This window comes from Plectropomus leopardus, chromosome 15 (genome assembly GCF_008729295.1).
Source record: "Plectropomus leopardus isolate mb chromosome 15, YSFRI_Pleo_2.0, whole genome shotgun sequence".
NCBI lineage: Eukaryota > Metazoa > Chordata > Actinopteri > Perciformes > Serranidae > Plectropomus > Plectropomus leopardus.
In genome coordinates this window covers 8,451,877-8,467,273 of record NC_056477.1, presented here as the reverse complement: position 1 = coordinate 8,467,273, position 15,397 = coordinate 8,451,877, and the positions used below count along the sequence as shown (strand labels likewise).

The window sequence follows — 15,397 nt, the reverse complement described above, 5'->3', positions numbered from 1 at the left end:
AGGCTGAGTCACTGCTGGTGAGGAGGAAGGTCTGGAGAGGGAACGAGCGAGGAGGAGGAGGTGGAGGAGGAGGGGGAGACGACGAAGAAGAAGGGAGGGAGTGCAGGAAGATAAGCCACAACAGGAAGCAAAACGACACACACGCGTCCGCACACACACCGCGTGCTTGTGTGTGTGTGTCTGAGAGGGAGACTGCGCGAACGAGAGGGTGAACGGGAAAGGAAGGGAGGGAGAGTGACGCCGAGGCTGGGAGAGCCGGCCCCCCCCTCCTCCTCCTCCTCTCCTCCTCTCCCTCTCTTTCTCTCCTCTCCTCCTCTCCTCCCCTCCTCCCTCTCTCTCTCTGTGGAGCAGGCGTGTAGCGGCATCAGACTCTGCGTGAAGGAACCATGAGCGATGTCACCATCGTTAGAGAGGGATGGCTCCAGAAACGGGGTAAGTACATCCAGTACCTCTCTTCTGCTACTCCCCTCCTTTCTACCTCAGCGTTCTCTCCTCTTCTTCTCTGCCTCTTGTCTAGACTGAGGGCCTGGCTGTGCCTGTCCACATGTGCCGGTGGGAGGATGTGAGTGTATGCGATTGAGTGTGTGTGTGTATTATTACATGGACGTCTGATCATCCAGAGTATATATGTGTGTGCGTTTTCCCCCCACAGGGATGTGCCTCTTATAAGACTGGCTGGCTGTTTGTTTGCTTTAGCCTCTGTGTGCTTCAGTCAGGTTGTGTCTGAAGAAGAGTGTGTGTGCATGGGTATGTGCATGTATTTGTATACACAAGTGTGTAGTTAATAACCAGGGCCATAGTAACAGTGCTGATGCCTAATGCTCTGTCAGGCCAGCATGTCTACTATTCTGTGAAATCAAGTCAGTTCAGTCTCTTGGAGGCATTGTTTAACATAGTGTCTCTTAAGTTCTGAATGGTGTCTCTGAGAGTCATATGACATGGGGTTGAGGGGTTGGGTTGGAGTCTGGGGGGGGGGCACTGAAATCCTGTTTCAAACCAAATAAATGAGAAGTGGTTAAAAACACTGTAATAGTTAAAGAACATGTAGCAAACAAAGACAGTACTTCCCTGTTCTAAAACATCCACAGAGTATGTTCAGTGAGTACTTGCATCAACAGGTGAAAAGTCATTTGTAACAAGGTCAAAACTGTCAAAAAGTGGCTCTGTGATGACTGTAAAGTATGTAGGACTTTGCATTTTCTTTGTAACATTGGCCCCAAAACCACAACTTCATGGGGTCGTGTGTCTCTTGGTGCTGTTTCCTCTAGGCACAAATATATGTGAATGAGCATGTGTGTTCTTGTGAGCGAGTCTCAGGGATAGAAAAGGGGGGAATTTCCAGACTTTTAAGCCAATGAGCATCTTCCCCCTGACTCTGTGATGTTGTCTAGGAATGTGTAACACAAACTGTCAAACAGGAAGTGACATGGATACATATCAGACAGCAGGCTTCTGGGTAATGTAGGCTGATACTAAGACACAGCAGGAAAATATGGTGGACAACAGAGTGCTCCTCACTGCATGGAGTGGATGCTCTCACACACACACTCAGGACACTGTATTGCTGAATTAGAGGGGGGGTTCTTTGTCTATGACTGCCAGCAAGCCAGTGTGATCCTCAGACAGTCGTCTGTGCATATTAAGAGGAACACATCGCCCCCAGTCACGATGCAGCGCTACCAGTGCTCGTCAGTGTGTGAGAGAGGTAGAGATAGAGGTTGTAGGGAAGGGATGGGAAGGTGGGGGGTGTTTGTTTGTGTCAGGAATATGAATGTTTGTCTGCATCATATGCTAAATCTTTGTCTGTGTTTGTGTGTGTGGAGAGGAGCAGGGTCGGGGTGCTGACTCACTGTCCAGGTCGTGATACAGCAAAGACTGCAGTCTTAGTCATTAGACAGCTTTTTTTACTGAAATTCAACAGCGAGAGAGACCCAGAGAGGTAGTGAAACTTCTACACATGCACACACAACCTTTTGTCCTAACAGGATTACATATAGTTGTGTTTTGACTGTCTGGGCCCTGTACTTCCCCAACTTTTCCACCCAATAATGCATGTTGTTTTGTTTTGAATTGAGGAATAGAAAGACAGTGACACTAAAGGCCTGAATGAAAGGGTTAGAAAGAGATACATGGGAAGAAAGAAAGAAAGTCCAGTCAAGTCCAAAACTCGTGATGAAAGAATGATGTTCATAGACTTCTTAGATGCATCTATAGCTTTTAATTAAAACAGTCATAAAAAACATTGTATTTCACAAAATGACTGTCAGAGGAGTTCCCAAGTAACTGCTGATTTCTTGTGTATTTTTGACCATTGAACCATACAGGTTAAATGAGTGACAGATAAGTGGCTGTAATGGTAAGGCGAGTTTTAGAAAAACAATGATGTTCGGGCAATGTGATTTATTTACATGACTTTACATATATAACCGAAAATAATTCAGCGTTGACTTTTAGTTTCACATGGGACACAAACCCAGTTTCTTTGGTCAAAGTCCTGTGTTTACCTTTGAAACCATGCAGGTTAGTTGAGTTATGTAAGATATCCTTATACAACAGTTTGTAAGATATCTAAGAAAAAGTTGTGCGAATGATTTGTATATCTATGTGACTTGATATAATATGATGACATGACATTAAATACATTTGTAACTTCAGATAATTAAATATTAACTTTTGTTATCACACAGTACACAAATCTCCGTCTCTTTAGTCAAAATCGTACGTTTGTTTAACCCATCCATCAAGACCACCTCCCATTCTGACATTTTCGCTCTTTATATAACGTCTCCTGACTGCCTCACCATTTGACTGACAACAGCCTGCAGTGCATAAGGTCACATGATCACAGCATCATAATTATGTAGGTTATTTATGGATTATAGTGCATTACATTTTCTTAGTATAAGTACGAACAGTGTGTGATAACATCCAGAATAGTGATGTATCTGACTCTTTTGACGTCAGTAAGTCAGAGTAAATAAAATGATCTCCATTCTTTTTCATGTTTGCAGTCAAATGGTTTTAAGACAGGTTGTGTTTTTTGGCAATATCGTTTATGATAGATTAATTTGTTTACTTTCTTCCTGCAGTTGTGTTCTGCAACAGCTGTTCAGGATTGCTTCCAATATGGTGCAATTTTGTTGGTTGGTTGTAAAGATGATTGTATGTTACACAGAGTAGTGTAGTTACACTGGTTTTTCTTTAAGGAAGAGGTCAGGTCAGATATTTTGGTTGTCATTTTGTGGACAACTCTACACAACAGAGATTTGACTTTGTTGTAAATTTTATTCTTAGGTCAACACAGTTGTACATAAATTTCACATGTGCTCTACTAATGTGATGGTCTGGCTTTTCAGGACTGTAGAGCATAGCTCATGTATGGTTTAGGTGTAAAAGAACTGTGTGCAGAGACTTAGGTTTGCACTTTATGATGCTTAAATGATGTTATTGCTTGCAAATTCAGCATGAGATGTACCCACGTGTCAGGCAGCAATAACAAATCCTGTCTGTAAATTTAGACATGATAAATGAAATAATAGTTTGTGAGACCTACCAATGTCTGCACACTTGTGACTCAGTGTGGAAAATTATTTGACAGTAATTTTACCCAAATGGCTCAAATAGCAATGATGGTTGTTTTGGATATTTTTAAATGTTTATTTTATACTCCTTTAACTTTTTTTGACTCTATCTTTTGTTGTTTGGCTAATTGATCTGGTAGTAAAGTGAAATGGTTGAAAGAAAGAAAGTGTTTCCCCATTCATAGCACAAAGCAATGGTGATGAGTTCTTGCTCACGCACCCTCATGGGGATGCTTGCCTGTCTGCATGTTTTATGAGGGGACTGTGTGCATTTGTGAGTGTGCAGCTTTTGTTCGACAAGCCGCTAACCATTAGAATAATTGGTCAAACGTGACAGATGTGTACAGCTCGATGTAACACACTGTGGACTCGCTGATCAACTTACACACGCCAAAGGATGCTGATCACTGGCAGTCATGGGTGCACTGGCTTGGGGAGTATGTCAGGCTGTTAGCAGGAGACATTACACAGGATGAAAGCAAAAAGGAGGGAATTTAGTCTTTTCTTGCGATCAGTCAGTCCATCTTTAAGTGTTTCACTTGTTATAAAACACAGATAAGACCATAACAGAAGACGCAAAAAATAGGAGCAAAAAAGAGTGGTAGAAATAAAGCAGTAAAATGTGTGAATGTGAGAGCAAAAATCCATCTTCAAGCACAGCGGCAAACCTCAGGAACATCTTTTCACAGAATAGTACAGTATGTCCTCAAATGACCGAGCCTTTCAGTACGCACTCGCTCACTACCATGGCGATGATTTCCTTCCTCCTTTCATTAAATCAGAGCGGGAAATGCATTCAACTGCATCATTTTTTATCTTTGGAAATAATAAACAGATGACAGATACTAGAATCTGTCATGGAGTATTAAGATAACAGACTTTTAAGACAATATCCAACAGTTAGATATTTGTTCTGTTGTTAATTATAAATGAATGATTTTAATAATAGTGTGAATGCTCGGAAATCTGATGGATAGATGTGAGCTAGAATTGGATGGGTGTCGCCTTCGGGGGTGAAAATCAGATGTTGCTCTCAGAAGTTACAGACCTGTTTTGCACCTTTAAAAATCTGAATCTGAAGTGAACTCAACTTCATTTCCGCCCAGGCCCTGAGTTTACCGTCTGTCAGCCCATGTGAGGCCACAGAGGTCACAGTCAGCCACTGTAGTCGAGGATACTGTTACCTCCACCAGCATCAGCCCACACAGCAGTCAGCACAACAGATGGCCAGGAGGGAGGAGAGGAGGAGAAACACTAAAGGAGAGAGACAGGGAGAACACCATCATATTTTCTTTGACACTTTCTGTCCCCCAGAAGTGTTCCTCTCCAAAGCTACTAATCAGATGAGATACAGATATGTCAGAATGGAGAGAGTGTTGTTACTGACTGTGCTTTGAAATAATCTAAGATCAATGATTTTTTGTCTCGCAGGATGGTTTAGCCAATAAGATGAAGTCAGGAGAATGTGGCACGTACTCTTCCTTTTACTATATATTTTTTTTAAAGGAAAGAAAAACACCAAGCTTTGTGAAGTCACAAGACTTTGAAAATGGATTGACGCTGTAGTTCGTGGTTGCCCTTATTGAGATAGTAAGTGCTACTGTTGTGTTGTTTTTTTTTTCCTGATTGGCAGATAAATTACACATTTGCACAGTCTTATAGGGATGGGACAAAATATTGATACAGGAATATACAACATTACTTCATCTTGCAATATGTTATTGATGCACTGGTGCCAAATATTGTTATCCTTATTAAAACATGCAGGTGCTCCAAACAGATTCTCCTGCTAATTCTGCCTTTCAGAGTCAATACTCATTTTACCATGGTGGTGCTTATCAAATGATTAAGGGTAAAGTGGATGGATGTTAACTAACCTGCACTAGGTGCAGTTAGTGTATATGTATTAAAGAATCACTAAGCCAAGGCATGGGCTTCATTATGCTGCCTCACCATTCTGTGTTAAAGGTAAATCGTGGAATGGGGGGAACGGCCATTGTTGTTGTGTAGGAAGCGCTGCCGGATTATTTGGGAAGCGCTGCCCGATGCATATGTCATATGTCATACCATATATGTCATACCATTGGCCGTTCAACTGTCACGCCTCTTTTGCTTCTGCTATGCCAGCATGCTGCCTAAAACCACACACTGGAGCGGCATGATGCTGCCATTGTTTGGTTCTGTGTAAAAATGTAAAGAAGACATAAAGAAAAGGTGTTAGTAGCGGCCCTGGCGCAGTCTGTGTTTAAAATGTTCTCAAGATGCTTTTCTGTACATTTTTTTATCTTAGTTGTCAAATTCTGTGAAACTTCTGCAAAATGTTTTGACTTTATTGTGATAGCGTCATATCATGAGTTACTCTGATTCCCACCGTTACACAGGATCATAATTTTGACTTTGCAGTTTTGAATCAGTTTTAGTGTACCTATTGTACTTACTGAGGAGTTCAGTTTCACTTAATGTTAAGTGCAAACAGGTTTAAAATATGAGTTTTAAAGCCTTCTTCGAACTTGACAATAATCAAATGTGAATCCTACTCTGTAAGAAATTCAGCTACAAGTAACCTACCATATCTCTTCAAACCCAGTCATCTCATGATGTTAGAATCATTGTCTTGATAACTTGGAGAGTTTCTCTTTTTGTTCCCCTCTTCTGGTATGAGGCTGCAGAGGAAACTAGTATTGTTGATTTTTGAGACAGCATTTTGGGTTAAGATTCGGGGGTCTCGTAGGGGCTGTGGTCACATTCATACTGACATGATTTTGTATTGGACATGATGCAGAGTTAAATTACAATCAGTGCATCCCACTCATTGACTGAAATGTTCTGCATGTGTTGTTGTGGCTCTGTATCTTGAAATCTATTCCAATCATGCTCCTTATATCTTTGTTTGCAAATTTCCATCCTTTATATGCAGAATTTTGATCACACTTTGGGCTCTGAGACAGTCAGGAAGTAGCTCCATTAGATATCCAGTGTCTCCCATCATGAAAATCCATTTATGTGCCTCTGCTTGTCACTTAATGCACCTTGGCATGGTTGTATGATAGACACAGGTCCCCTTTAGCCCCCTTTTCTCTGTATTCTCCATCTCTACATCTTAATTAAATTGGGAACTACACTGTATATGTTAGACTGCCGTGGGGTTCATTGGGTGCAGTGCAGTGAGGCAGCCATCTTGGCTCAGGGAGTTCAGCGAGTTCAATGTTGCTGGAGGCTGGCTGGCTGGCTGGATCAGGTGGCAGTGCCAGATCCCTGATATCAATCACCAACCGCCGCTGCTGCTGCTGCCGCCGCCGCCGCCGCCACTGTCTGCTGTGTCGCCCTTCTACTCTCCTCTCCTCCTCTCCTCCTCCTCCTCCTCTTCCTCCTCCTCCTCCTCCTCTGTCCTGCCTCTGCTGTAGAGCCTGTCAACACAACTCACCCCTTTTATTGGAACGCACACTCTCTTTCCCTCTTTGTCTCTCCATGTATCTCCTTCCATCTCCCTGTACTCCTCTTTCTATCTCTGCTTCTTCAGACTCACATGTATATACAGGGCAATAGCAGACAGGCAGACAGTACAGGCTTTGTTATGAATGGCATCCTCTTGCACATCCGGAGGAAGTGTACGCTCCAGTGTGGTTTTACAAACTGTCTCCATTGTCCTAAGAATGACTCACTCTACACTGCAGAGAATGGCAGTCAGCCAGACAGTCAGACAGACCGACAGCACAGCGCAAACAGACAGACGAGTCTGCAGAGCCTACAGACAAACAGCACAGGAAAGATGGGCAGAGAGACAGATAGTTTGTGACAGATACAGCTAGGACAGCAGCAGACAACTTGCCAATACAGAAGAGACCTGCAACTAGCAGGTACTGACACCGAATGAAAGACAGATACGTAACATACACAGACAGGCAGCAGAGAGTGTCACCTTTGCAGTCGGAGTATGATTGTCCTGCAAAGTAATTGAGATAATAAACCTTGAATTCAACTCCAAATTGAAGGTGCACTAGGCGAGTCTTATCTGACGCAATCACAAATTTAGGTTGCGACAGAGATGAATGTCCTCTTTTGGTGCTCTGCATAATTATTGGCAGCATACCTGATCCATGCACTGGAGGATGTGATGGATAAAAACTTACAAAACTAAATTGCACTTTGCAGCCTGTCAATTAGAGCTGCAACGATTAGTCGGTTAATTGATTAGTTGATTGAAAGAAAATTAATCATCTAAACTAAACTATTACTAAACTAGTGCAAGTACTTTTCTGATAATAAATTGTTTTGTTTCAGTCATTTTTTAAGCAAAAAATCTCAAATTGCTGCTTCTAGTTTCTTAAATGTGCAAATTGGCTACTTGTCTTTGTTTTTATGGTAGTAAGCGAAGAGTCGGTTTTTGTTTGGGTTTTGGACTGTTGCGAGGACAGAAGAAGCAATCTCAAGATGTCTCTTTAGGCTCTGGGAAATTGTAATGATCTTTATTTTTTATTTTATTTCATTAGTTTAGAGTTTATGCAAATCTAATGTGCACTTTGCAAAGTTTCTTTTCTCACAAACTTTAACATTTATATGATCATTTGTAAAGCTGGATGTCATTCAATTCAAAACTTTTTCTTTGTGTTTTACAGACATGAGATCCTTCAGAAGTGATACAAAGCATTATATCCTCACTAAAGGCTGATTTTTTTTGACATTTTAGACCAAACAGTAAATCATGAAAATAAAAACAAGTCTATAAACTATAGACTATAAATCTCAACAAGAACAATCATTAGTTACAGCCGTTCTCTCAAGTTTACAAAATGTAGACTCTTTCCTTTAAATGCTCCTGTTTTTTAGAATGACTTTTGTCAACAAGTCAGAGAAGGGGTGTGAAGAAATAATAATGTACATTTTTGCCACCAAACTATATGACATAACTTTGACTCTACACTGTCTTTCATATGTCTAGTTTTACATTGGTGTTTTGAAATTTGTAGCTTTTAAATTCTCTTAAACTTACAGATAAACTCAGAACAATATAAATCTGAACTCAGTGGAGCGAAGCTGTACAACTATGCAAACTCAGTCAGTGAGTAAGGTTAGTGGTAAGTGATACAGTACAGGCAGCATCCCTCTAAAGGCCATACAAACAGAGAAATGGATTAATGGATGGGTGAGTGAATGAACTAATGTAAAGTGAGTCTTGGATAAATGAATGAATGGATCAATGAATGGAGTGCTGATCACTGCAGAGTGAAAACTTGGACGGAGGCAGAGAGAAGGGGTGAAGGGAGGTGAGGTTGAGTAATGGGATTAGTTTGTAAGTCAGGATGATCAAAGTGCTGACCTGAAACATTTGATCATAGTGTGGATGTATACTTGCACATACATTCACACATAGATTAACTACATCATTATACTTGATAGCATTATCAAATTATATCTATTATTACCCCATTGTACAAAGCAATGTCAAAGGTGCAAAATAAAGATTTCAAATGTTTTTCTTTATGCTCACACACATCATATTTACTTGATAATTATTGCTAATTGTTATCACAAGCAGAGGCTGGACCAAGTATGAAATACTTAATTATAATTAAAAAAAATAATTAATACTTAATTATCAGACTGCAGATAATTACTTCATTGCAGTTTTTAAGAAAAATATACGTCATCCCTTTTTGGGGGATATACTGTTATGCTATAAATTATGTTATGCTATAAATCCAAATATAAATTAAGCTTACTCGACCCTTTGACTGTTGTTACCCAAATACAGCAAACACATGACATTTTACCCAGTGTAGCTTACTTGTTCATATTTTGTTGTACCCTTTAACACATTTCATTTATGAATATTAATTAAATCTTTAAACAAGTGTTGTTAGAAGGAGGTTTCCTCAACAACTGGTTTCTGTCCGTCACTGTTTCACAGGGAACTATCAGGTGTTTTCTGTTGGCGAACTGTTGGCTGCAGCAGCTCTGACACCAGAGTCTGTGTTTAAGTGTACGAACTCAGAGATTAGGCCAAAGGGGCAGTGTGTGTAGTCTAACATCTTGAGGTATTGTGGGGTGGTTGGAGTAGGCTTTGGGCTGATTAGAGGAGGCAGGTTAGAGTGGGGGTTGGTTTGGCTGATTTAGGCCAACAGATTAGTGCCTAGTGGCTAACAGCTAGTGTAAGTGTTTGCTGGCAGGAGAGAGACCCCTGAGTGTGACCGTTTGGTGTCATATTGCCTCTTAGTTTTTTTTCTTTGGCAGTCCAAGTCTATAAAATATTGATCAATTACTTTTTCTAAAGAGAAACTGTTTTATTATTATTGCTTATGTACTAAAACATTGGGGTTCTTTTGTTTCGTTTTCAAACGTTATAAAAAAAAGTATTCTAGGTAATAGAAGTATTACTAGGAAATGCTATTTAGGACCTGTTAAGTTCTTTTCCAAATTACATTTACTTCTGGTACAATAGATAACAAAATATACTCTCATTTGGCTCCTTATTAATAGTAATAATATTGCACAATTTGATGGTATATTTTACATCTTTGAGGCTGACAAATACTACTACTACTACTACTACTACTACTACTGCTACTACTAATAGTTATAATACAATACAACACAACACAACACAGCAATAAATTACAAAGTGCTTCGACAAACAAAGCAAAGAAGAAGCAAGACACATCAAAGGCAGTATAACAACAGAAAACCAAATCAGGATAAGAATTAGAATCAGAAATACTTCATTGATGCCAGGGATGAAATTGTGATTCAATAGTCGCTCTGATATAAAGCATAGCAAACTGTAGAAGGTAAAAATTGTATGAAAGTAAGAAACAAGTAAAAAAAAATAGATTAAAAAAAAAGTGCATTAGGCTTCAATTTCATACCTGTACGTAAAATATTTGAAAAATATCAAATATGCTGAATATGTAAATTGTGTTGAAATATAAAATATCAAAATGTGTACCTAATGCCACATTAAAACATGCAAAGTGTAAGGTTTATAGATATTTTTAAAACATGCATTATACTATAGTGAATGTAACAGTGATGCTAAACTAAAATTAAGGTAGAATTAGACAAGAGAGGGCACCAACTGGCAGCCTGTTGCTTAACAAAGTTGACAGAACTCACTATTTCAGTAGTGGTTTAAAATTGAAGTGATAATCGTACATCTGGTTTGTAAGTGCTGAAAATGTGATTTTTGCTAAAGTTCTGGGATCTTTTGTGATGCTGATTGTATGATTTTTAATTACGTACTTAATTTAACTTGTTGAACATTTACCTGAACAGACAATTGTACAGAAGCAATAAGCTGTATGGTCTTTTTTCTGTTCTTTTTTGGCACAGGGAAATTGGTTTCAAACAGGGTCAATCACACCACCCATAATGGTGGACAGTGGTCTACATCAGGTTGCCAAGGGCAACTGGACAACCATTGTTTGTCTGAAACATCAGTTACATCCTTGATGTATTTTCTCCTCTTCATTCTACGACTGTTTCACAAAGCTCCGTGTTGCTTTATTTGTAAAACAGAGCATCTGTTCCTGAGATCAACCTCTGTTACAGAAGCTTACGAGGAGACAATGAAGGTGGCAGCTGTTTGAGGCTACTGCAGGCACTTGTGATCTTATTTAGTGTTTCTGACGTGATTATCCAGTCTTATGGTTGTCAGATAAGACACAGTCACCACTAATGTAAAGCAGAGACACTTACTCAAGTTTACAGTTGGCCCAGTCCTCACCTTGCTTCACCCTTTGTAACCTGGGTCGACGTCAGTTTTCTTGTGCTGCGTTCAAGCGCCTTGAATGCAATGTTTCACTTGGCAAGAAAAGTCCCACAAATTGCAAGAAAGTAGTAGAAGGTGGAAATGAAATTACATTTACAAATGTGTTTTAAAAAAGGGGAGGATTATTTTTAAAAAAATAGGTAAAATTGTCCAGAAAACTGTATTTATAATTAGAATAATTTTATATTTAAAATTATGTTACAGAAAATATAAAATACATAAATAAATATGTAAATAAATGTATGTATGCATATATCTATCTATCTATGTATCATCAATCATCTATCTATATTTCCGTCTATCTATATATCTGTCTAGTTTAGTTTTGGCTTTTCCCCCCTGCATATTTCGAGATATTCTTTTTTATTTTATTTTATTTTTTCGCCAATTTTTGGGTCATGTCTTGTTAAGTTGCTCGTTGCCCCTTTTTGAAAGAAAGCAAACTAATTTACTCATGCTTCCGAGGGTTAACTGTTGAGCAAAAATGAGCACAGACTTGGGAATCCGTTAGCACTGTTAGTTGGTTATTTAGTGTGTGAAACACTGTGCAGTTGTCCTAATTTCAGTGAAAAATGTACTTCAATGAACAGTATTGTTTTTGTAAATCATAAATATCAGGGCCTTTATACATGTTTTAGGCAGCAGTGTCAGTGATGATAATTTAATGAATGTCATGTAGTGCCATTACAGCCTTGGAAAGACTTTCACAACAGTAGGTGTAATTTTTGTTTGTGAGTAAACTTCAGATGGCTCTGCTGTGGCTCCCAGATGTGATTTTTTTAGATACAGTCAAAGCTTTTGTTTTCTGATGACCTGTTGAAACATCTGGCTACTTAGATTATGTGGGTAAATATGTAGGAAAGCCTTTGGTGGGTTTGGTTTGCTCCCGTTATGCCTGACTTAATAGTTGAGCTCCATGCTGATGTCTCAGTGGTCAGGTTAAAGGGACAGTCAGTCTATTTATATCCTCCCACCTGTAATCTGTCTCTGACAGGATTAACTCAGGCACTAGCTTCAGCCTGCTGTGCCACACAGACACACTGAAAATGTTAGCCATGGATAAATACATGCTGTCACAAAGATGTACAGTGACAACAGTGTGTGCAGTACATTAAGACACATAAGTGCATAACCTATAATTAAGATTAGCATATTCTGGAAAATGAAGGATAAATATAGAGCAGACCAGTTGTCGGAAGAAAATGTTGGGACTGTGCATTTCTGTTTCATACGTATTATAGCAGTGTCTCTGAAGTGACTTAGTTGTGATAACATAGATGTGCTGACTTTGCCAAGTGTGTGTTGTTCGTGACCAAGTGGGCTATCAATAGTTGTGTTTTACTGAGCCTTCGCTGCATTTCCAGTGGGTATACTGCCACCAAAAGCGGGTGTCTTTTAGCAAGACATTGCTGCATTTCCAACAGGGTTTGTAGTAGTGCTGATTCTTTAAAAGTGGAAGATTTGAGTTATCAGTCATAGACCTCATACAACTGAGACTGCTTCAACTGGAGCAGTTTTTTTGTTGTTTTTTTTGGCTAGTTTAGGTACTGTGCAGTGTACTTCTGGGGACTTTCTGGTCCCCAGATTTTGCTGTAGAGTGACTGTCATGCTACTGTTTGGAACAGAGAGCTGCGGACATGCAGGCAGTGGCACAGAGGAGGAGAGAGGAGAGACCTCTTGTTTAGACCTGGTGAAATTACAGCTCATAGCAACTTAATACAATACAGCATCTGGCTTTTGTTTGATATCCATCACATTAACAACTTGTTATTAGTGCAGTTAGCTTGTTTGTTACATTATATAAATGCTGCTGTCACACTGCGTGTGTTGTGTGGCCAGTTTAAACTTTAAAACTTTCTTTGGGCAACGAAACAAATCATTGAATATTTGTATTGAACAGCCAAATCAGCCAATTCGACTGGCATTATTCTGAGTCGGGCACAGCACTAGATTGCTGCATCAAAGCTTTTTTTAAGTGAGCCATTGCTGTGTGTCTAGCAGGGTTTATGCTACCAAAAGCAAGTCTTTTTTATAAGCAATCATTGCACTTCCAGCAATGACTGTGGCACTACAAGTGTGTATTTCAAGCCAAAACATGATATTCTCCTAAACAAACAAAGTGTTTTTGTGCCTAAACATAACCACATGTTAACCACAGTACTGAAACATAAAGTTTCAACACGTTTTATGAATTCTAATCTATGGATGTTACATATACATGATTTACAGAAATGTACAATGCCAACATTTTGTCTGGCAATTGGGCTGGTTTTTAACCAACCGGAAAATGTAATGCTACCATGTTTCAGGCTTTTTTCTATTTGTGCACATGTGTGCTTGTATGCACGTCTCCTGTGTTTTATGCGTCTCTCGCAGAGTCTCAGTTAGTTAGCCTGATTAAAAACAGAGAGGAAAAAGAGACCAAACAGTGACAGAATTTTTCATCCTCCCTCAGCCTCCTCCGTCTCTGGTTGCCAATCTCCAGTCATTAATTAGCTGTCCATGACAAAATTCCCACTTCCCAATCTGACACTAGTGGAGAGCAGTGGACGGCAGTGGTAATCATGTCAGTGAGGCTTGGCTCGATGTTCTGAGGGGGGCTAAATCTCCCCCATATGGTCCACTGGCTGGGGCCCGCACCTCACCGAGCTCTCATTAAACTAGTGCTTAATATACCAAGGTAAAGAGGGACACACACACACTAATGCATACACTCAGCTGTAAGAAACAAATCAAGACATCTGACGGGGGATTGGGCACAAAGGGACTGGAGGACAAGGAGGTGGTGTTTGTTTCTGTGTTTGCGTGTGCATGTGGTATGTGTGTGTGTTTCTGTGTGTGTATGTGTGTTTTGAGAGACTGATGCTGTACAATTGTTGACTTGCCATCTGTCATCAAGAAAAGAGTTCTATCTTTGTTTGTGTGTGTGTGCATACAGAGGAAAGATGAGACGGAAAAGAAAGAAAGAAACAGTCAGTGAGGTGCAGATGTCTCACAGCATAGCGGCTGGAACATGAGGTTCAATGGCAGACTGCTGTATGAGAGGAGTTGGAGGGGGAGAACAGAGAAGAAAAGAGGACGAACATCTGCCATATTCAGATATTGCTCCGTGGTTTGAGTGTTTCTACACAATATCTTGAGTTTGAATAGACCTGGGAAGCGGCCTGCTCATTAAGTACCTTGCAGGGCTTGGCAGGCAGGTTCAGAGAGCACCAATAATATTGGTGGTTTCACATAAATTCTGCCATTTATTTTACTAATAATGCAGAGGCTGAGGTATTTTTTCTTTTGCATCTTAGGAAGCATGTAGACTACTTACCATAAAGAAAGTCAAAAGTTTTTGATGCTGTGCCAAAATTGGTTTTAGTAAGTCCTTTGTTAATATTCTTGGAAAACAACCAAAAAATACCCTTGCAAAAATTATAACTGAGAAACACCTATTGATAGTTGTAAAAACTAGATTTTACTCATATTTAAGGAGACGGTTTATTACCATATTTCAAAGCAGAACATCTTTCACCTGGCTGTTCTGCGTGCATGCTATATAATCACAAGCATCCAAGCGTCCTTGAAAAAGACACTGAGTTTATAACGACTCCAGTGATTTGATCCGTGGCACCTTTTTTTAAAATAACATTCTTTTTAATATTTGGGCCTCGGGAAGATATCAAGTATTTTTAAATCAAAGTGCTCAAGTCCAAGTGAAGTCACAAGTCATTGGTGGTGAAGTCCAAGTTGAGTTGCAATTATTTTATGACTTAATCAGATTGAGTCAAAAGTCATGAAATTACTGATTTGATTATGACTCAAGTCCAAGTCATGGGACTAGTGTCCACACCTCTGTAGTCTGGGTATTCCGTTACAAAATTTGAGAGTTGCGTTTTTCAGCTCCTGATGGTGAATATGACTGACAAAATCAGTTATGTGCTTTAGTTGTGAGTTATTTTTTAGAATTATACAGAAAACAAGAATTATGCAGTTGAAAAAATTTAATGATTATTTTGAAAAAGGTATTTCACTCTTTTATATAAACGTTTTTTTTTTTTTTTTT

At 39.5% G+C, this 15,397-nt stretch overlaps 1 protein-coding gene across 5 annotated transcripts in view; it reads left to right on the top strand.

Annotated features, from left to right (window-relative positions):
• The window catches only part of akt3a (v-akt murine thymoma viral oncogene homolog 3a), a 73,061-nt gene that overhangs the window by 7,418 nt on the left and 50,246 nt on the right, over positions 1-15,397 (top strand). For all 5 annotated transcript variants that reach the window (XM_042502237.1, XM_042502239.1, XM_042502240.1 and 2 more), the window contains exon 2: positions 3-432. In XM_042502237.1, the coding sequence (XP_042358171.1) occupies positions 387-432 (46 nt within the window). In that variant the 5' untranslated portion in view covers positions 3-386. The remainder of the gene's footprint in view (positions 1-2; positions 433-15,397) is intronic.